At 35.8% G+C, this 22,004-nt stretch overlaps 3 protein-coding genes and 1 long non-coding RNA gene across 8 annotated transcripts in view; 2 read left to right on the top strand and 2 right to left on the bottom strand.

The window, feature by feature from the left end:
* The window catches only part of LOC107072409 (dual specificity tyrosine-phosphorylation-regulated kinase 2), a 26,673-nt gene extending 20,431 nt beyond the window's left edge, over positions 1 to 6,242 (bottom strand). The window contains exon 1 of the mRNA XM_015332303.2: positions 3,812 to 6,242. Coding sequence (XP_015187789.2) covers positions 3,812 to 5,125 — 1,314 coding nt within the window. The 5' untranslated portion in view covers positions 5,126 to 6,242. The remainder of the gene's footprint in view (positions 1 to 3,811) is intronic.
* A 2,577-nt stretch (positions 6,243 to 8,819) lies between these two features.
* Positions 8,820 to 11,720, top strand: LOC107072414 (microtubule-associated protein 1 light chain 3 beta). Its single transcript, XM_015332318.2, has 3 exons — positions 8,820 to 9,013; positions 9,563 to 9,725; positions 9,799 to 11,720. Exons 1-3 carry the CDS (start codon positions 8,971 to 8,973, stop codon positions 9,965 to 9,967), a joined length of 375 nt encoding a protein of 124 aa, XP_015187804.1. The 5' UTR covers positions 8,820 to 8,970; the 3' UTR covers positions 9,968 to 11,720.
* Positions 11,721 to 11,939: 219 nt separating this feature from the next.
* Positions 11,940 to 21,492, top strand: LOC149032335 (nuclear receptor subfamily 2 group C member 2-like). 5 transcript variants are annotated; one of them, XM_089173337.1, is made up of 9 exons: positions 11,940 to 12,261; positions 17,292 to 17,438; positions 17,587 to 17,694; positions 17,820 to 17,975; positions 18,053 to 18,317; positions 18,404 to 18,666; positions 18,735 to 18,931; positions 19,013 to 19,290; positions 19,366 to 21,492. In XM_089173337.1, the coding sequence occupies exons 1-9, from the start codon at positions 12,208 to 12,210 to the stop codon at positions 19,623 to 19,625; spliced, it is 1,728 nt and encodes a 575-aa protein (XP_089029463.1). In that variant the 5' UTR covers positions 11,940 to 12,207; the 3' UTR covers positions 19,626 to 21,492. The 5 variants fall into 5 exon arrangements, with proteins under 5 accessions (XP_089029463.1, XP_089029467.1, XP_089029464.1 ...); XM_089173338.1 differs by having other exon boundaries at positions 11,950 to 12,261; positions 18,419 to 18,666; XM_089173339.1 differs by lacking the exon at positions 11,940 to 12,261 and adding an exon at positions 12,671 to 12,792.
* Positions 19,562 to 21,986, bottom strand: LOC149032336 (uncharacterized). Its single transcript, XR_016176821.1, has 2 exons — positions 21,848 to 21,986; positions 19,562 to 19,605 (listed from the first exon to the last, which is right to left on the bottom strand). It is a non-coding gene; the product is annotated as an uncharacterized LOC149032336 (long non-coding RNA).
* Between the last annotated feature and the right edge of the window lie 18 nt (positions 21,987 to 22,004).

The following is a 22,004-nucleotide window of genomic DNA, read 5'->3' on the forward strand; positions in this document are numbered from 1 at the left end:
CATGTATGTACATAATCAGATAACTTGTATAAATATTATACAATGTTTATTTTAAATAAATCATTTTAATTTACATCTTTTTTTTTACTCCAAATCTTTATCGTATCTTTAACATGTGCTTCGATTGATTAAAATAAATGATATGAAACGTAGTAATATCGATCAAATGTGATTACCATAAGGTTTTTTTTTCCTTTTGTTGCTTTTAACGCGATACGATCAAAGTTCAGGGACAGAATTCTTTTACAAAATAATAATGGCAATTAAAATAAAAATAAACAACATGTGTGTAGATTACACGTGTTAGAAGTGAAACCTTCTTCAAAAAACTAAGTTTCGAGAGAATCAGACGAATGCAGAATATCAGGTGTAGGATAATTTGTAGAATTTTTTTGTTATAATATTATCATTATAATATATTTTCAAATTACACCCATTCTAAAGAAATTTTCATTTCAAAAAAATCACATTTATTTCGAAAATTCATAAATCATCGAATAACTATAGAGACGATCGTTAAGACGATCGTGTGTACAATTGTGTGAACAAATTGTTTGGTGGGTTCGATTTCCTCATTTTCATCTTTCAAAACATTTTTCTCGAATCTAAAAGAAACCACCACCAACCACATGGAAAACTTGAGGGAAAACTTGATCTTATTAGGATCTATAGTTGTGTGAACTGGACCGTTCAACGTCTCTCGAACGAAAAGCTCGGGTGCAACGCGATATTTGATCTCCTTCGAGAAATTTACCACGCTACCGGTAAAACCTAAAGAAAGACTAAACCAAGAAAAGGAAGATGGAAGAAGGATAAACAAAAAGAAAGTGAGAGAAATATTTTGCTAGCGTTCAAATTATTCCATGATATTATTTGTTTGTAAAATAATGAAAAAGTTTGGATGAAAAAACACATCGATTTACTTGATTAAAAATAACAACAATTAAGCGTTCTTTTTTCTATCTTTTTTCTATCTTTCCGGAATGAATTTTATTATCAGTTAAAAATAATTATGAAATAATAGAAATGATACACAGGAAACGAATTATCTGATTCTCATTGTTTTTCGCACCGAATATAATTTATCTATTTTCTCTCGTTTTTCATATCCAAGAATACGGAAACTGTGCTTGGTTGAAAGCTTCCTCCAATTTTCCTCATTCTTTTTCTTTCTCTGTTCTCTTTTCTCTTTTCTCTTTCATACCAGAGATGCATATTTTGGACTGAATTTTAGTCAGAACTTTTTTTTTTTTTTTTCAACCCAGAAAATGCAACTTTATGAATTTGTTTCCGGACGATCCTATGGATTACAAGTCGTCTCCCAATATTTCTTTCTCTCATTTCCTTTTTAACATGGATGCCAAAATTACAAAAAAGAAAAAAAAACGCAATGATAACCGAATAAGAGTTCGTACCTGACCTAGAAAACAATTTATATCTCAATCGTAAAAAAAAAAAAAAATAAAGAAACACAATGTGATAAGACGGAAAAAAAATAAACGGTTGTTTTACTTTTTTTAACGCAACAAGCATCGTACTGATAAAAATGCAAGGGAGACGAGATTGGAAAAAGAAAAAAAACAAACAAACAAAGGGAAAGAATTATAAATGCGTTCTCTCGTATTACTCTTTTCACCCTAGATCACCCTAAAACCTTCTCGCTTGCAAAATTCAGTGCAACTAAATGTTTGTATTACTGAAATAAAATTGTTTTTTCTTTTGTTGTTTTCAAAACGCGTGTGACAACGCGATAAGCAAAATAAAACAACAATAAAGAATCATAAAAATCAAATAAAATAAAATAATATTCGTTGATGATGATGATGATGATGATGATGATGATGATATAAAATGATTCGTTAAATTTAGCCTTGATAAAAAATCTTAGCTCATCGAAATATATACTTTAACCTTTTTATAAAATTATAAATCAAGGTAAAGAATGAAATTTGTATGACGACAAGTCTCGTTACTTCGTATTCGCTTATTTCTTTCATCACGCTCGATCGAAGATTTCAATCAACGAATAATTCGATTCTTGGCTAATATTACTAGAATTAGATGATATATCGAACACGTTTAATTAACGCGTAAAATGACCACGAGAGGAGTTTAATATAAGTGGCGTTAAGTGATACAATCTCGCGATCGAGAATCTTTATCGAGACAATTCAATAATTCGTGTTTCTTTATAGCTTCGAATTCAATCCTATAATACATTTCATCAGATTTCATCAGATTTCATCAGATTTCATTAGTTTCATTAAGATTTAATCTCGATATTAAACAAACTAGACGTTTGACATACATAATTGTAAAAACCAGCCTCCACCTCCCCTGATTTAAACCGAAGATAGGTTCGTTCGTCATAAAACAGTGCAACATTGAAATACGTGTAAATATAGTACCTCTATAAACCAAATGATAGGTGTACTTTAAATAAAATTATTGAAACGGACAAAAATAACGTAACATCGAATATCAGGTAGCCATAACACGGTGTATTATATCGATTTCGGTATGTACAGTATCAGCGTCGTTAGGTAACAGCAGACTTTGGCCCCGAATCACGGTCAAAGTTTGGAGTAATCATTGACGACATTGAGGGCCATGAAACTAGCAAGGTCGCAAACATATATACATGTATACGAGAGGAAATGAAAAGTTTTGCCAACGTTGCGTGGCAAAACATACAAAATTGTCGAGTTAAAGCTTTAGCTCATTAAAAACAACGCGACTACGTTATTATATACCCCGTAAACGTATACGTTTTCTACATCTATATCTATATCTATATATATTTATATATGTACGTGGTGGAAGGAAGGAAGGAAGGAAGGAACATGCACGCGAGTCATACACATGCGGTCTGCATACCGAGTTTGTCAATACATTAATCCTCGTGCATTGTGGCGACCCAGTGGCGCCTTTGACCCTTCATACGAACTACAAACGAGCACTCATATTGCATATATTTTCCTCTCGCGTGCATCGCATTTGCATGAAGAGTTTCCAACGACTTTTACCCTCTTTCTCCTCCTTCTCGCATTACTAAAAGAAGAGTTTAAGCCGAAAATATTAACCATCGTTGAGAGTACTTTTCGAGTACCCTCACCAACACCACCACCACCAACATCGATCAAAACTGAAAGATTTAAGGTAATCGATCGAATCATTTCTTTACCCTTTCCTCTCTCTCTCTCTCTCTCTCTCTCTAATGACTAATACTAACATGAATTCTCTTTGAAACATGTGTGTTTTAGTAGTAAAAAAAATATACACGCACTTTTATTGGTGATATCATCATAAATTGAAATAGAGGTGTCGTTTCGCACGACTCGTCGTCATCGATCCTAGATAAAAGTGTGTGTGGTTACGCGTTATCGAAGAAAATGTGATTCGAGTTTCGCGATACGCTTTCGATAAAAGCATCATCGCATTTTCATTCGAATATCTGATTCGGATGTAATTCATTTGCTCTAAGAGATTATACGAGATTTCGAGGAAAAATATAAAATGAAGTTTCTGTGAAAACGAGTATTACTAGGATATATACTCTCTGGTACCCCAGTTACGTAGTCCTTCGTAAAACCTTTTGTGAAACCTTCGGGAAATCTCGAGACGTGCGACGTAAATCTTGAAAAGAAGGAAAGATTCTGGACTGACATTCGATATAAAACCACCAACGTATATATATATATATATATATATATAGAAAAGGTAAGGTATCGTAAAAGCTAAGAGAAGATATATCTATACGTAGACGAAGATCTTCTTCAAAAATTGTTAAGAAAAAAAAATGAAAATTCACCTTGATACCACTCCGTCCTTGTTGTTTTAGAAGAACGTTTTCCGGCTTCATATCGCAATGAATGATTTTGTTTTTGTTCAGTGCATCCAGACAAAGAAGTAGGGAATAGGAAAACTTCCTCACAAGCTGAAGACTAAAGCCCCGAAACCTGTTCTTCTTGATGAGCTCGTAAAGATTGATACTGAGTAACTCGAAGGTGATGCACGTGTGACATCGAAAGGTGAATGCTTCGAACATATGAATGATGTTCATCCTATCGTTCTTGTCCTGTTCCCTAAGTTTCTTCAGTATTTCGATCTCTTCTTGTGCCTGCCGATGAAATCTTTTCTCGTTCCTAATCATCTTCAGGGCAACGTGCTCGTGATTCTTATGATCATAAACTTTAACGACCTGACCGAAGGAACCCTTGCCAATTACCTTGAGGACCTCGTACCTGTAGGCCACGTGATCGTGCGGTACATGTATATAAGAACCTTGATCATTGTCGTATTCGTGATTATTTCGTCTTCCAATAATGCCGGGTCTCTTTTTGGCGTTAGCTCCAATGAAATAAATGTATTCGTAATTGAATATTTCGTGATGCTCGTAAGGCGTGAGTTTGTTCATGTAAAACCTCATAACGGTATCTGGTAAAAGTTTCATCGACATGCGTTTTTCCGGAAGAAGAACGGTACTTGGGCTTGCACTGGCCCCAGATGCGGTACCGGGCCTTCCGTCGGTGGTGCAAACCACGGCTCCACCCGTACCACTACCAACACCAACACCACCAACACCACCACCACAACCACCACCACCACCACCACTCGAACTACCATCCGATCTACCGTTCTTTACCATCGGACTACTTGATTGCGAGTTTGGCTGGGAATGCGAATTGTGACTCGCGTGCGAGCTCAAACTGAGATTGAGGCTGTCCGAGTTCCCGGAGAGATTTTGCAAGCTGTTGTTAGTACTCGACGCAAGGCTGGGCAGGTGCGTGGACGCTCCTCCGCCGCCAGCACCACCACCTCCGCCACCTCCACCACCGGCAACCACGTGACCGATGGTCGCGTGCGCGACATGACGCGGCGGCGACGATTCGCTCTGTTTCAAATTATCGAAAGCCGCTGCCATCATCACCACTGCCGCCGAGGTTGATTTCAACGGTGGCAGGTGATTGCTCTCATTCGTCTGTTGCGTTAATATTGTGTCTGCTGCTGCTGCTGCCGCCGTCACCCCCGCAGTCAAGCCAGCCGCAGCTGCCGCTGCTGACGTTCCATACGGATTTGCCCTTGACAGAGGCATCATGCTAGTTGCAATGGTTAAGCTAATCATTTGTTCCCTTATACTCTTCTTAATCCCTCTGTCTTCCTTATCAACAAAACGCGTTGCAAACCAAACAGAACAAAAGATCTCTTCTCCTTACGGCAAACTTTCGATTTGTTTTTTTCACCACCCCGTGAAATCGGCCTTATCGCGGCCTCGTCAGATATCTTCATGCCGAGGAAACACGATCTTTATCTTCTTATCTCTCCCTCCTTTTCGCTCCTTTAACTTTCTTTCTTTCTTTCTTTCTTTCTAGCTATCTAACTATCTAGTTATTTATTTATTTAGTTATTTTATTTATTTAACTATCTTCTCTTTTCCTCTTCACCTCTCTCCCTTATTCCCGTTTCTTTTTTCTTTCCAATAAATTAATCAACTAATATTCTCCTTTTTGCTATTCTCAGTCTCTCGTATCGATCGATAAAGTTACAATCGAGGCTCATTGAATTTTCTCGTTAGAAACAAAGAGACAAACTCTCTTTTATATGCTTTCTCCTGGCATGTTTACATATCGATCGTATTAAAACGTTAATATTTTAAATGCAGCGGACTAGAAAATTGAACTCTCGCGCACGTGTGTTCTCTCTCTCTCTCTCTGTCTTTGTATTGCGCGCGTGTTTCTTCAAATTTAAGAAAATTTATATATATATATATGTATACATATATAAAAAAAAAAAAAGAAGGAAAATAAAAATGAAAAACAAAACAAGGAAACTTTGAAGAAGGAAAAGTTAATTAAAGTGTGTCGATAATAATAAAAGAGGAACTATGAAAAATGTCAATTAACGAATAAGCGACAGGCATAATTGTCATCTCTTCTTTATCGTTCTTTGATACTCTTCTACCGTTGTGTTGCTGTAGTTTGTATTTCTTCAGATAGTAGTAAATGATTCAAGGAGGAACAACAACATCTCAACAACAATACCTTCATCGTTATTAACTCTTTCTTGTTTTGCAACGAAGACAAGAGGCCAAGAGGATGATTGTTCTTCTCCTTTTACCTTAGAACGAGCCTTCGAACGTCTAATTTTACGATTTATACGGTAGTAGTACGGGAGCAAACGCATCGTGTGCACCAGAGAGAAGTCCAATGCGCTCGTGGTAAGAGAGAGAGGTTATTGGCACCACTACCACTACTCGACGACGGTGGCTCGACCTCTTGCTCCTCCTCCTCCTCCTTCTCCTCCTCCTCCTCCACCTCCTTCCCCTCCAACTAACCGTAACTCGCGAATACACAGGAGAAGAAACTCTCGAGTTCTCGTCCCTTTTCGTCCTCAGCTTTTATTATGCTGTCCTCGGTGTTTCTTCGTCTTATCTTCGATCCTACTTGTTTCGTTGCTCGACTTGCTATTACTGCTACTACTACTACTACTACTTGTCGTTAAGGGTTCACGGCTTTCGTCACCGGCATCGAAACACCACCACGAGGCCCACCACCGGCGGCGACATATCATGCCACCCCCGCACCAACCTCTTCTTCTTCTTCTTATACCAATCGACACCACCCTCACTATTATTAATAATACTAGTACTCTCAGTACTATTCACTTCCACCACTGCTGCTGCCACCGCCGTCACCACTACTACCACTACTAGCAACAACAACACCGCCACAACCACCACAACCACCACTAAGAACAACAACAACGAATTCGCCCAACCCGACGAATTTCTCGCACGCATCAATCAAAGTGCAAAAAGGACGACGAGGATTCTCGTTCGGAGCCGCTCCTCGAAGTCGTCTTGCGACCAACCTTCGCTTCTGCTGCTGCTTCTACTACTACTGCTGTTCTCTCTTCTTCTTATTTTTTTATCACTCTCTCTCTCTCTCTCTCTCTCTCTGTCTCTCTTGCGAGTGCAAGAGAACAACAAAGAAAAGGACAGACGGAGAGAGAGAAAGAGAGAGAACGACCCCTCGCTTCCGCCGTCTCGCCCTACACAACACACGTATGCGCACGCATACACACGCGTTTGGCGATTCTCCTCGATCTCTCCTCCCTCCCTCCCTCCCTCCCTCCCTCTCTCCCTCCCGCCTTCACTCACTCACTCTTTCGCTTTCTTTCTTCCTCGCGTTTTGCACCCTCCTCCGCAACCTCCCTCCACCACAACCACCACCACCACCACACCACCAACACCACCGCCTCTTCTTCCTTTTCCTCTTTACTCGTCGTTGCTACTCGTCGTACTCGTTCGTTCCAATCCTCGATGTTTCCACTAGCAGCACAACGTTATCTTCTTTTCTCCTTTCAATTTCCATCGTCGTGCACGCTTTATTATCTTTCTCTGTTTCTTTTATTTACGAGGCTACCGCCACTTCTTCCACCACCATCGTGTTTTTATTCTTTTTATAACCCTTTCCCCCTCTGTTAGAATAGTCGTGTCAGAAAACAGTGGCAGCGGCAAAAGAAGAAGAATAAGAAGAAGAATAGGCAGGCGAGCATTTACGAAAGAACACGAACGATTTCAGTCTAATCTACTGGCGTGGTAGACGACAGTACACAACCAAACCAGACCAGACCAGACCAGACCAGACCAGACGACGACGACGACAGACAGCAGACAGAACAAACACGCATATGTACAATTGTCGCTTGAACTTGGCACGGCGCGTCCTCGAGACGCGATTCCTATCGATGGACAAACCTCTCTTCCGATACAACTTCCTTTTAAATAATGTCAACGACTCTGTCAGACAGATTCCTCTGACAAACTCGATGAGATATCCTTTTTCCTCTAGGCGTACAGGTGTTCTCGACCCTTCCCCCTCTTTACTTTTCCTTTCCCTTTCTCCTTCTCTTTCTCCTTCTCTTTCTTTCTCTTCCTTCCGTTCGTTACGCCTTTTCTCTTCTACTACTTTCTATTTATCGATATGACATGTACGCACAAATGTACAACAAGCTCCGCGTTCAAACCGCGCGCGTTAAAAATGCCGCCACGGCAGACGCTCTCTTCCTTTCCAACTTCTCTCTTCTTCTACTTTTTTCTTTCTTTTTCACTGACTTCTACCTGATCCACACCTTCGCGTACCTTTCGCGTCTCGAGCTAAACTTCTGCTGCTTCACTGCTGTTGCGCTGCACACCCACGCATGCACTCGCTTTCGTACATATATGAAAGAACGTGTCTTTAAAGCGCGCACGGATGTCACCACCGTACTCCGATTGCTTCGTTGCACGAAGAAAGCTCCGTAAACCTACCCTGGAGTAGGTATTTCTTTTAGAGTGGAATATTTATTTTCATAAAAGCTGCTTGACAGCACCATCTGTTGTCAGAGAATTCAGATGACACTACCATGATGCACGACTATCCTATTCCCATCTACACGATTTGCTTTATCCTTTCTTCTCAAGTGCATCCCTGCGCATGCACAGACTCCTCGGGAGCTTACCGTCCAATAGCAATTCGCGATAGCTCGTTCATATTTTCTATCATTTACATTCGACCAATCTAACCTATCAGACACTTTACTGTATGCGTATGCACATACCGCGTCTCTATTTTCACCCGCCAGTCTAGTTTTCTTTGTAATTTTCCATTTATTCTCGAATACACGTCCTAATTGTTTACAATTTATTAGTGTTTCTAACAAATATGTATCTAAAGAAGAAAACTTTTCATAAGAATTTCTTCTTCGATGAAGTATTTGGTGATATTATTAGTTCTACAATTCTCTTAGATTTTCAAAAAAAAAAAAAAAAAACATGGAGGCCTTCGACCCAACCTAGCAGACACTGACGTTATTGTGTATGCACATTATATAGCGTCGTTCAGTTTACGTAGGATTTGTTGCAGGGCTATCTTTGTTCAGAGCTAAATATTGAATACGTCTGAATAATTTATAATTAATTCGTTAAAAATGAATTTATCGCAGAAAACTTTCAAAGAAAGACGCCCCTTTGGTAAATATATATTTTTAATTATGGATTATAAGCTTTATTTTCTTTTCGAAAAAAACAATGGTCTTTGAACAAACATCATCCTATTTTTGTATAGTTTTTTCTTCATCGTTGTCGTTTATAACGATATTTGTGATGATACATAATTCTGTAATTTTTATCGTTAAAGCTTATTCAATTTGTGCATAAAAAAAAATATCTATATATATATATATATATATATTTGAACACTTACATTAATTTTAATCACTTCATTCTTATTTATACAGAATTTTCCTAAAGATCAGGATCAAATTGATATCGCGTATTAATTAGGTTTAAATAATACAGTTTTTACAGGATGATGCCATAAATGTGGTAGAAACAAAAGACCAGTTTTGGGAATGTATTCCAAATCTATTTACTGTTATTTCTGCAAGAACAGGAATAAAACTTAAAACTTGTCAATAAATTATTTGTAGATATACATTTTGTACATTAATTTGTAATTATAAATCTATGTATGATGTTACGTTAGATATTTAAACAACTAATACAGAATTTGTTTTTTAGCAATGAGGGTAGCCGATGTGGAAGCTATTAAAAAGAGATATCCAAATAAAATTCCTTTAGTGGTAGAAAGATTACCAGGAGAAAAGCACTTACCAACTTTACATAACGCTAAATTTTTGATACCCGATTTCTTATCAGTGGCAGAATTAATCAAAATTTTAAGGTATTTATATGATGCAACAATGTTTTATATAATATTCAACAAACAATATGTTAAAGATTTGTTGATATTACAGACTTAAACTACAGCTAAATCCATCACAAGCATTTTATCTATTAACGAATAGTAATAAAAGTTTGGTAAGCGGTGGCATGACCATGTTGCAACTGTATCAAAGGGAACAGGATGAGGATGGATACCTGTACGTCTTATTCGCCAGTCAAGAAGTATTTGGTCATAACTAACGCAATAATTTAATTGCAAGTAAATATAATGTTTTAGATAACAAAACAAAACAAAACAAAAGAAAAAAATATAAAAATTAAGTTAGACGCGATTTAATCTATACGCATATATCGGATATTTTCACAAAATATTAGATTTTAATCATAGATCTGCTACTACATGTTTGCCTTTAAACCGAACGCGCAGAACCCTGTGATCAACTCGCAGTACCTGTCAAAATATTAACCAGAACAATCGTATTTGAAATTTGCATCTGAAATCATCATGGTGCTTGGAATTTTTGTCAACTAAGTCCATAGTATTCAAAAGAATTAGAATGAATTTAGTTTATTACTGATCGTCTGGGTAGATGCTAGTACTCTCTATGGAAACACGCTTAACAGTGATAATATATAATTAAAACAATACTTTACGATATATATATATATATATATTAAGGAATGCGAATCTTATGCGATACGATAATTCTTTAGATTCTGTATCGTTTAATTAAAATCCACTAACTTATAATTAGCATTCGATATAATGCAAATTTAGTAACACTACATGAATTATTTATGCAATATATAAACAGTGTGTGATACGTACTTTCAACGTTATATATACATACATACATGCATACGTATCTTATATGCAATGAACTTTTGTAATAGATAATTGTTATGATTTTAAATGTGATGGAAATGTCAGTCAATTTATATCGAAGTTAGATAACTTTAAGTTTACCATTACTCCTAGAACAAGTATAGATATATGCTGTGAAATAATTTCTGTGGTATATTCGTCATATCTCGTTTTTACCGTAATATACTTATTCAGAAATTCTGCAATATTCGTGGAAGTGTTCATGTACATAATCTAATATATCTATACATACATACTTACAATGTGATCTATATCGGATATTAGTCCAAGAGCCTCTGTATTCTTATTTCGAGTTCGACTTTGAAAGCACTTTCCATATTTACATCCGTCGATCGAAATGGTGCTTTTAACGCGCAGAGCAATGTTCGAATAGTGGCCTTAGAATCTAAATTAAGACTGGGCATTTAAAATATGAATTTCTCTTTATGTCTTTAATAATAATTATTTTAAATATATACAGTTAATCGCGCCGATTGGAACATAAGATCTTGGACAATCTTCCAAACTGTAATTTACCATTCTTATGATTACTGTAAATCGACTAAAAAGATAAGAGTACCTGTTAAAAAGAAAGAAAGAGAAAAAAGAATTGTAAAAATAACTTCGATTATTTATATAAATATATATATTGAATGATCTCTTGCAATTCTGCAACAAAGCGATTGACGGAATATAAAGACAATGTCATTTGTCATGTCGTTGGCAATATCTTCGTCTTATATAATGGAACCAATTTAGCACTACGATTGTTAACAAAAATTACGTTATACATAAGGAGTACTCACTTTTTTAAAACGAAAATAATTCACATTATACGAAAATTCATTTTAGAATATTAAACGTTTCGAATTTTTTATACGAAAAGAAAAAGAAGAAGAAGAAGAAGAAAAAAAAGTAATAGTATTAACTTAAAACGCACGATCGAAAATATCACGTACAAAGTTCTAACTCAATACATCTACGATTAGGTATAGCAATAAAATAAATAGTGTTAGACTTAATTATCCAAATTTTCCTTTGGTTCATATCATTTCTATTACATGCATTAAGAATGTACTCTACGCGTATGTAATAAATCCATATGCAATAAACATTTTCTAAAGCGAATTATTTATATTTTCGAAATAGAATTTAAGTCTAAACTATCTGATTGATATCATAATTAAACAATAATTTGCACATTTCTATATCGATATTAAATATATATACTTTTATGAATTTCAGTAAAATCTGAAATAAAATAGCATAAATTAATAGTCAAGTAGAAAATTCGATATATCAATTCAAAAGTGGCGCGTTCAAGATGGCCGCTTGTCGCTCGGAAACGACGATAGAAATCGTCATTGATATTAGTGCAGTCCAGTTTAGAAAAGATGTCGACAATCTGTAATACGATTGCGTATCAATGCCGATGAATGCAATGTTGAGTGGGTAAAAAGGCGAGTGGTGGGGTTAGATGCAAGACCAGAAGGAGGTGAAGAACGTGGAGGTGGTGGAGGATGAAGAGGGAAAGGGGCAAAGAAAAGGTAAAGCAAAGGGTAGAAGAGGTTATGAACTCTAACCCACGAATGGTCGACGTAGTGTGGTAGCTGCAATGAACTGTCCAAATGAAGCGTGGTCAGATCGGTCATCGTTGTTGGTGATAAAGGTGAGTAATATTTCTTAAACGAACTAACCTTTTTCTTTCTCATATTCAAACTGGCTGATGATTATTTTCCGACCTGTTCTCGGATTAGCCAGATACGCGTTAAATCTATGCTCGTATGTATTATGTCTACGTCGCAAACCGATCTGCGTGCACGCCCCTTTTTCAATTCCTTTCATTTAGCAACGTCCTATCTATAGAAATAGGGCCTCTTCTTTTACTTTCTTCCACTTTCTTCAATAGACTTCAACGTCCTTGAGAAAATATACCTTGCACCCGCTAGTCTCTTTACCGCAGACAAAGTATAGAAAAATGAAAGAGAGTATGTGTGTGCGTGTTTGTGTGTGAAAAAGAGAGAGAGAGAGAGGAAAACAGACAATAGGGAAGGAACGAAAGACAAGGAGTAGTAAGCAATCGCAGTCCTCTGTTCATCTGTGTGTGCTGCTGCTGCTTCTGCTGCTCGTGCTCGTGCTCGTGCTCGTCTATCGCTACCTGACGCAACGCGTACAATGAAAAAGAAAACCAAGAATTAAGGTAGGACGTTTGCTTTTGGATAGACATTTTTTTTTCTTTTTTCTTTTTTTTTTGGGGCCTTCCCGCGTGATACCTAACCCCTCTCTATCGCACCTATATACATAGTATACATATGTATTTGTGTACGGTGCGCGCATCGTCGTGATTACCCAGCTGATCCATTCTTGGATCGAACTCAATGAGAAGAGCATTCCGAAACGTTTCAAAGTTTTTTTAATCGATGATTTTCTTTTTCTTTTTTTGAGAAAAACATCTCCTGATTTTAACACTTGTCTTTATAGATTTTCCTTCACTTTTATTTCACTACGAATTTTGGTATTTATTTAATGCAAACAGGTGTTCTGTTCTAATGATACAAATTTACAAAGGAAATGAGAGATAGAAATATTCCACGTATAGAAGAGGAAGAGGATGTCGCTACGTACGTTTTGTAGCACAAGTAGGAGGTGTAACCTTCGGACCCACAACGATGACCTTTACTTGCCAGAGACCGACCATCGTTGCGAACATAATTACTCTCCCAATGACTATTCTACGTCGTTGTTGTGTAGTAGTTCCTAGAATCCTCTTTACCTTACTCAAAATGGTCATTCGAAAGGTTACAAGCTGACCTCGATGAGTTCGTCCAACATTTGAAATATAGGAAACAGGATTATTCAATATAAATTTTCGATTAGGTCCTTTCTTATTTCTTATCTAAAAGAACGTTAATACGACTCTAATGCATCGAACGATGCTGTTTGTAACCTTGAAAAAACTTTGGTTTTGTACGCGATTTCTTATCAGATATTTTAATCTCACGTGTTATTTTTCCTGCATTATTCATTCCGTTCGTTTGGTGTTTTTTCTTTCTTTCTTATACGTATATATATATAGCTATAATTATGAACCGAACACATAGGTATGCGTACGTGTGTGATTGAGGGGGAGGAAGGTGCATGTTGTATACATACATCTGTAATCTATTCAATTGATCAACTTTTAGTAACCTTCGCGAGATTACATAATAATCATTAAAGAATCACAACGTATCTTCTTAAAGAATATAAGGTAAAATAAATCTTATTATTAAGATTGTTGTTCTCGAGCTTGTTGAATGTTCAAGTTTCATAGATCATCAGGAAATGTCGCCGTGGCCTTTCACCTTTTTACCGTCTCTCGGTCTGTCGATCTCTCGAAACGCCAAAGTGCACTTTTTAAACTACATTACGGATAACCACGTTAATATTTTTCAAGTCATCGTACTATTTTCAATAAACATCTACATTGGTAACTCGCGATAAGTGGCATAGATATGTACTGTACATATGTGCTAACCACTTGCGGGACCAACGTCCAAATATATTTAACAAGGCGTTTTCTTCATCGATCAAATATTTCTTTCGTACTTTGGCTAAATTTATCATTAGATATTCAATAATAATAGTCATTGCAAAAAAAAAAGTATATAAAATAAATATCCTAAATATAGATATCAGTCTATACTAAACTTAAGGGATATTTATCGACAAACTTAAATGATGTTAAATTTTGTCAAGTCACTTGAAAAAACTTTGTTAAAATATAAAAAAGAATAAGCTCGTAAATCTCAAGATACGAATATGAATTTGTTATCTATCATATTGATAACAATTGTGTGACACATGACGAATCGATTAGTCATCATCTGTTAATAAATTAATAATCCATCGGAAGAAATAAACGGAAACGTTCTTATTAAGAAGTTGATCCCTGAAAGAAAACCGGAATACGGATTTACTAAAATTCAATCGTTTTGACAGTTCACTCAGGATTCATGCATAGTATATTTACTTGGGTGTACTTAAAGACAAGAGTTTGACATCGCTGTCAAATTTATTTTCAGTCGACCAGTGTCGTCACGTGCATGGTTTAATGTGCACATGTGTCTTCTTTCTGGTTTGCATGAGCGCGTGAGCGCGCGCGCGCGTTCCCGCATGATGTCTTTCCGAGCGACCTCGAGGTTCTCTCGGCCGATAAGTCATCGTAGGGCGTGCGTTACGTGACATAACCTGCGCGCTCGAGAACACGAGCCGCCGCCTCGACCACCGCACCATCCGGTTTTGCAACAACGATCGCCATCATCGTGTTGTACGTTCTTTCGTTCGTTCGTTCGTTCGTTCGTTCGTTCGTTCGCGTTCGTTGGTTGGTTGGTTGGTTGGTTGGTTGGTTGGTTGGTCGGTCGTGCGCGCGCGTACTCTCAGGTAGAAAAGCAGGCAAACGGGCCGCGAGAATGCACCTGGTACGATGCCGTGAGCGTCGCTACACAACAGAGTGACCTGCCAACCTGCCAGTAGTACGGAGAACGGCCTGCTCGTGCGCTCACCTGCGCATTAGAGCAACCTCTCTTTTTAACAAAACGAACACGACTACTAAACTTTAATCTTTGTAATTGCGCGATTATTATTTTCGGATTTTCAAACAATCTTTTCCTCTATCTATTTTATTGTTTACTTTCCTTATTATACATCATTACTATCATCAGCATATTCGTCGTCGTCGTCGTCGTCGTCGTCGTCATCGTCGTCGTCGTCATCGTCGTCGGCATCCTCTCGTATTCCAAGGCACGCAAGGTGCGATAGCAAACTCTCTGCATTCCTCTACGTTCCACGATTTCTCTCTTCCACCCGCTCCCTTCTTCTTACTCCCTCGAACCAAACCAACGATGAAATAACACGGTCTCTCTGCTGTGACGTTATTTTTCGTTCTTATCGTTTCCTTCTACCTTGCCCCTCTACCGCGACCTCCTCCTCAGAACGCGAGTCCTCGAAGGTCGCGACGACGGACGGATGCTGTGTGAACGGCGCGAAATGCCGAATTCGTAGTTTCCTTCGGTACGTTTGCTAAAGTTCTTCCTACTCTAGGAGAGGTAGGATTGTAATTCATACCTTCCTAAGGAATCGGATCGGCGAGTCTTCTCTTCCTCTTTTACTGTCTCTCGTGAGTTCTTACTACACTTCTACACTTTAAACATTTTTATAAACTATGTCGGCGGATTGAGGAATACAATTTTTTTTTTTTTAGAATAAAAATTACATTTAGAGCAAACAAGAGAGAGAGAGAGAGAGAGAAAGGAAGGAAGAAAGAAAAAAAGGAAACGTAATACACGCCTCGATTGACCTTTCGTACAACGGGTACACCGCAAGGCGAGTGTAACTCGCCAAATCGAGGCTACGGAATTGTCGACGTTCCTTGTTCTTTTTCTTTTTTTCTTTGTTTTTATTGTAATTTTGTTTTACATCACATGACTTAAATTAAAGATAAAAAATAGAAAAAGGTAACGAAATCTAACTGGCTATGGCCATGACATTTTTCTAGCAAGTGTTAACGATAAGCGCAAACCATATACCTTTCGTTTCTCTTTTCATTGCAGCTCATTGTGTCATGTCGATCGTCATTCTTATTATTTTTCTTTCTTTCTTTCTTTCTTTCTTTCTTTCTTCCTTTATTTTTCTTCGCGTAATCTTCCGTGAAATCACGTAATCTAATATATTATCAATTCTAAGAAAAGTCGCTTTATCTGTACAATGCGCGATCGATTTCACGATTCGATTTGAAAAAGCCGCCTTTGATCATCATGATGCTTCCGCGAATCTTCTAATATAAAATTGACGTCTCAACTATTATTTACATTATAATTTTGAAACACGTATGTAAATCAATATGGATGTAATTTTCTATATAATGCGATTATGACGCAGCATGTAAAGGAAAGATTTCTCTCTCTCTGTCTCTCTCTTTCTTATTTTTACAGTTAAATTCACGTGTAATTCAATGTGTATGAGAGTGTGAATGTGTGTTGTTAGTGTGAAGGAAGTATTCGAAATTGTTGTTGTAGTAGTAAGCAAGCAAGCAAGCAAGTTAATTACGTCTTGAGAATAAGGTATAGGGGTACCAGTAATAGATAGACACGACACTGAGAGTATTCGGTTCATGGGTGTATGGAAATGGACCGCTTGCTGTTCTATGACAGAAGGAAGGTAAGGTAAGGTAGCCGCGTGTATCGACATCCACCAAACCCGCGCGTAGCAACCTACGAACCGAACGAACCACTTGGGACCATCTCTTTCACTTCTTAAAATGGTAGGGGTGAGGGTTTACGGCAGGTGGGGAGGAGGAGAAGGACGAGGAGGAGAGAGGACGAATGCTGCTCCAGTTTAATGTTTTTATATTGCTAGCTTCTAAACCCCACCTCCTATTTCTCCTCTTCCTCCTCCACCCTTTCCATCAAGAGTAGATATTATATCACGTTTTACTTTGTCTTTTTTCATTTACCTCTAATCGATCATGATAATCTGAAACTTTTCGATTGTTGTTATCGTTTGTTTGTTTTCTACTATATACTTGACTATCGTCATGTTTTAATTTATAAATGACACAATTGTTTATTTAGTATATTGAACAAAAAAATATGAAATTAAAGTTCAAATGATTGATGATAGTGTTGTCAGGGATTGGTACTATTGGTCATCTATTTACAGGGAGAAATGGATAGGGAGCACAGAGATCAGCGTGATCACGATAATTCTAATGAGAACGAAGGAGAACGGAAAAGTGGAATGGATTTTCGTAGTATCTCCCATTCTCATCACGGAGTACCCGATCTTTCGACGGATGCTGACTCGGAGGTGCATGCATTTCTCTTCTTATATGTTTCAATATTTTTCTTGTATATATATATTTTTTTTTTCACAACAAGTCTAATTAGAGATAAAAGAAATTCGATGAAATTATTGTCGATTATAGTATACTTGAACGTTTATCGTTATGTCGCAGAGAGATATGGAAATCGATCAAAATGATCGGCCTGAAAACTTGCACGACGATAAAACGGATCAAATGTTGGAAAGAAATTTTCACTATTTAGAACATCATCCAGCTATGGTACATGCCTGCTGAATAAGTCCTTTGCGTTTGTGTGATAAACGTTTATGAGATATATCATTTAGACCTTCGTTCCATTTTATGCATATTCCAAAGTTTGTTGTAACGTTTGCTGTTTTTCTTAGAGAGATATTGAGAGAGATCAAAACAATCACATGGATAACTTGCATGACGATAAAATAGACCATAAAATGAGTAGAGATTATCGCAATATGGGACATCATCCAGCCATGCTTCATTTATCCTCTGGTATAGAACACTTGAATAATGTCGATGTAGAGGTAAGAATTATCTTTTACGTATATCCTTGATCGTATCTCTCATTTTAAAGTTATTTATAAATTTGGATTGTTTTCAGGTTAAATTGTCAAGAGACGTTAGAGGTTCTTTAGGTTTAGGATTATCCCTAGAATTATGTGTTGTATGTGGAGATCGAGCAAGTGGTAGACATTATGGAGCTATAAGTTGCGAAGGCTGTAAAGGTTTCTTTAAACGTAGCATTCGTAAGCAATTAGGTTACCAATGTAGAGGAAGTAAAAATTGCGAAGTTACCAAACACCATAGGAACCGCTGTCAATATTGTAGGCTTCAAAAGTGCCTGGCAATGGGTATGAGAAGTGACTGTAAGTGGATACAATCCCTTTAATTAATTATTCTAATATTTTGGCTGTATCGCACTTTTTTGGGGGATATAATAAACATGATCCAGCTTGGGGTGTTATAGCCGTTCAGCACGAACGAAAACCAGTATTAGGAGAAACTGCTGGAGCTAAAGTTGGGAGTCGTAATCCCAGAGTCAAACCAGAACCACAACAACCAGTCCCCGAAGCTCCACAAACTTGGGAACAACCTGAAAGTCCTTGTATGGAAGACCAAAGCAGTGACAGTGATTTGAGCGATGCTCTGACGCTTGCTAGGGACCGTTTATTAATATCTCATGCATTGGATAGTATAGCTAAATCTATTGGTGATGTACGTTTTATTTATACATAGTATTAAATAAATATTATGAAATTAAAATAGTACATTGTTTCTTGTAGGGTGTAAATGGTTCCAGTGAACCAGACGAAGAGTGGACAGGTCAGTTAATCTCAGAGAGGCATACATTGTTCGAGTTAAGAGCACCTAGTCCTGCACCTGCATACTTATCTATACATTACATCTGTGAAAGTGCAGCAAGGCTATTATTTTCGTCTGTACATTGGGCAAGAGGGATTCCTGCTTTTCAAGCTTTACCGTAAGTACTCGGTAAATAAACAAATTGTATAATATTCAAAATATATTGGATAAAAACGATTATATAATCATCTTTTTACAGATCAGAAATCCAAACTACGTTGGTGCGTAGTTGCTGGGGACAGTTATTTACACTGGGTTTAGCACAGTGTGCATATACTTTATCCCTTCCTAGTATTCTGACATCCATTATAAATCATCTACAAACTAGTATCGCGCAAGAAAAAATTACGGCTGGCAAAGTGAAATCTGTTACAGAACATATATGCAGATTGCAAGACTGCGTTAGTTCTCTTCACAAATTGCAAGTAGATTCCGTCGAATATGCCTATCTTAAAGCATTGACGCTCTTCAGTTCGGGTAAGTAAATTTATAATAATTATGTATATATATTATGAATAATTCAAGAGTTATATTGTTTTATTATGTTGTCAGATAATGTACTGGTTGGTATTTGGCGTAAAAAGGTTGAAGCGCTACAGGAAGCAGCATGGACGGAATTAAAACAACGAGTAGGATCTGATAGATTACCTCGTCTTTTATTAAAACTTGCACCTCTTCGTACGATTAATCCTAGAGTGTTAGAAGACCTTTTTTTTGCGGGTCTTATTGGTAGAGTAAGCGTAGCTAGTGTAGTGCCTTATATTCTGACCATGCAAGATTGTAAATCAGAACCTGAAAGTCACAAGGGGTGACAATTACTCTTAGTGCAATGTAAGTCGTGACCTGAAAAGGTGATATATTTATAAATGATCACAGGATGCTTATATAGTATATTTTTCTATAAGGATAAATATGAAGATCTATAAAGCACAATGTATTTTTATATATATCCTGTAAAAAAACAAACAATTATCAATTATCTTCCTGTTGTTGAAAGAAAACATTTATTTGTGATATTATCGGATATATTGTTATAATATGTTGTGTTAACATTAATTGAATTTATGCAATAGTAATTGGTCGATATCTGATCGAATTTGAATATTTTATAAAAGATTATTAAATGATGACATTTTGAAACATTAACATCTAACTTAAAGTAAGAGTGCCTTGCAATAATATATTATGTATGCGAAATATTGTCTTATATCGTATATCTAAACATCAGATGGATTTGTATTTTACCTATTCATATTTTTTCAAACAATAATATTTCATAATTTATTATTAGTAAGGGCGTTGCCTCTTACCAAAGTAGTACTTCATTTGTATTTTATGTTATATAATAAGAATCACAATTTTATTTTACTGTTAACAAAATTTTTATATCAATTTCCTTTATCACATAATTTCATTAAAAAAAATCTTTCAAAAGCAAACACAAGAAACGAAAAAAAATCTATTTCATACAGGATATTAGAAAAATTCATAACTAAATAAAGATAATTTGAAAGTATAAATATATTTTAAAAGGAAAAATATACGACTTGGATCACGTCATCGTAATCACTGATTTATAAATGGTTCTTTTACTTATTCATGTGACATATGATGTGACAGATGACAGATGACTGATGATAATACTGCATTTTTCGCAATATTATTATTTTTATTATTTTGTCATTATTTACGATTATTGTCAAAAATCCACATGAAAGAGTACATTGAACAATAGACTATTATTGTGTTTATAAAAAGGACACTGTGTATATATTATATATACAAATTTTCTTACGAATTTAGCATGCATATACTTAATATAGATTAAGAAAATGAAAAGATGACATATGTGCTTACTTAATTACGTGTAAAAATAACATTTCATATTTTATTATTGCGCTTAATTATCAAAAGGGAGGAACCGCCGATCTTATATCGGATTAAAAATAATTCAACAATATTTTTATATAAATGTTATATTTACACTTATCTTTATTGTAAAACAGTAAGGGGGTATATTATTTTTGAAAGATAATAATATTTTAGAATTAGACTACTTTTTAGTGCACAGGGGTGGGAGGGGGGAGTGTTAATAAAATTCACACTTAGAGATATTTTTTCATAGTTAAATAAAGTCATAGAATATATTTGAAAAAATTCTATATATGTATTATTAATAATACGATATTGTAATATACGAATAGGTTTAACTCTTGTTAAATAATTCATAAAATTAACAATAACAACAATTAATTGTCTGGATAAAATGAAATCTTACTAAAATTAAGTTTTTTGTACAAAAAGTATTATAAAGTAACATTTTATACAAAATAGTACTAAAAATGTTACATAAAGTGAGTCAGTATTGAAAACTGAATTAATGATTGCACACGCACGACATATATATTCTTATATAACGTTAAATTACCTTACATGAAGTTTAAACGTATAAAACTATTTTCGTGTGTTACATGAAGTTGTTGAAACAGTATATCTTTAGTGCATCAATTAGTCGATGGACAATAAGAAATTGAAAAAGGAATGAAGATAATTAAGGTGTACATAGAAAAATGTGCCTATATATATATATATCCAAATATTTATATCAGTTTAAATTTTGTAATTAATACACGTAAGTAAGTAAGTAAGTAATCAACTAACGGAACTAACTCAAAATAATACTTTTTTTTTTTTTTCGATCAGAGAGACCTGAAATTCGTTGCCTCTTTTTTTCCTACGTTCATCAACAACTTTTCAGTGTAAATATATAAATATATACATATATATTTATAATATACATATAAATAAATATATATATATATATATTTATAATATATGTATATTATAATATTTGAAATAAAATAAAAGTAAAAAAAAAACAATTAATACTATTAATAATAATAATAACAATAATTATAATAAAGTTTATATTATCTCATAAAAAGTGTACAATAATTGTCATTCCTGTTATTAATAATGTCACCTATCTTTAAATAATTCACCGATAAAATATTAACTCGTATTTAGGATTTACCTGTAGGATCTCTCGATCAAAGGACTCTACCGACCGGCAGGATAATTGTCCTGTATATCCTGAATTTTAAGCGCCTAAACAGCAACCACGCACGAGCTGAGTAATTTATTGACCAAATAAAAGCATACATTGCCTAAATTGATTCTTTTCTTAAAAG

The sequence above is a fragment of the Polistes dominula genome, unplaced genomic scaffold, assembly GCF_049000335.1.
Source record: "Polistes dominula isolate Pdom_NZ unplaced genomic scaffold, Pdom_raw_medaka scaffold_35, whole genome shotgun sequence".
NCBI classification, from domain to species: domain Eukaryota; kingdom Metazoa; phylum Arthropoda; class Insecta; order Hymenoptera; family Vespidae; genus Polistes; species Polistes dominula.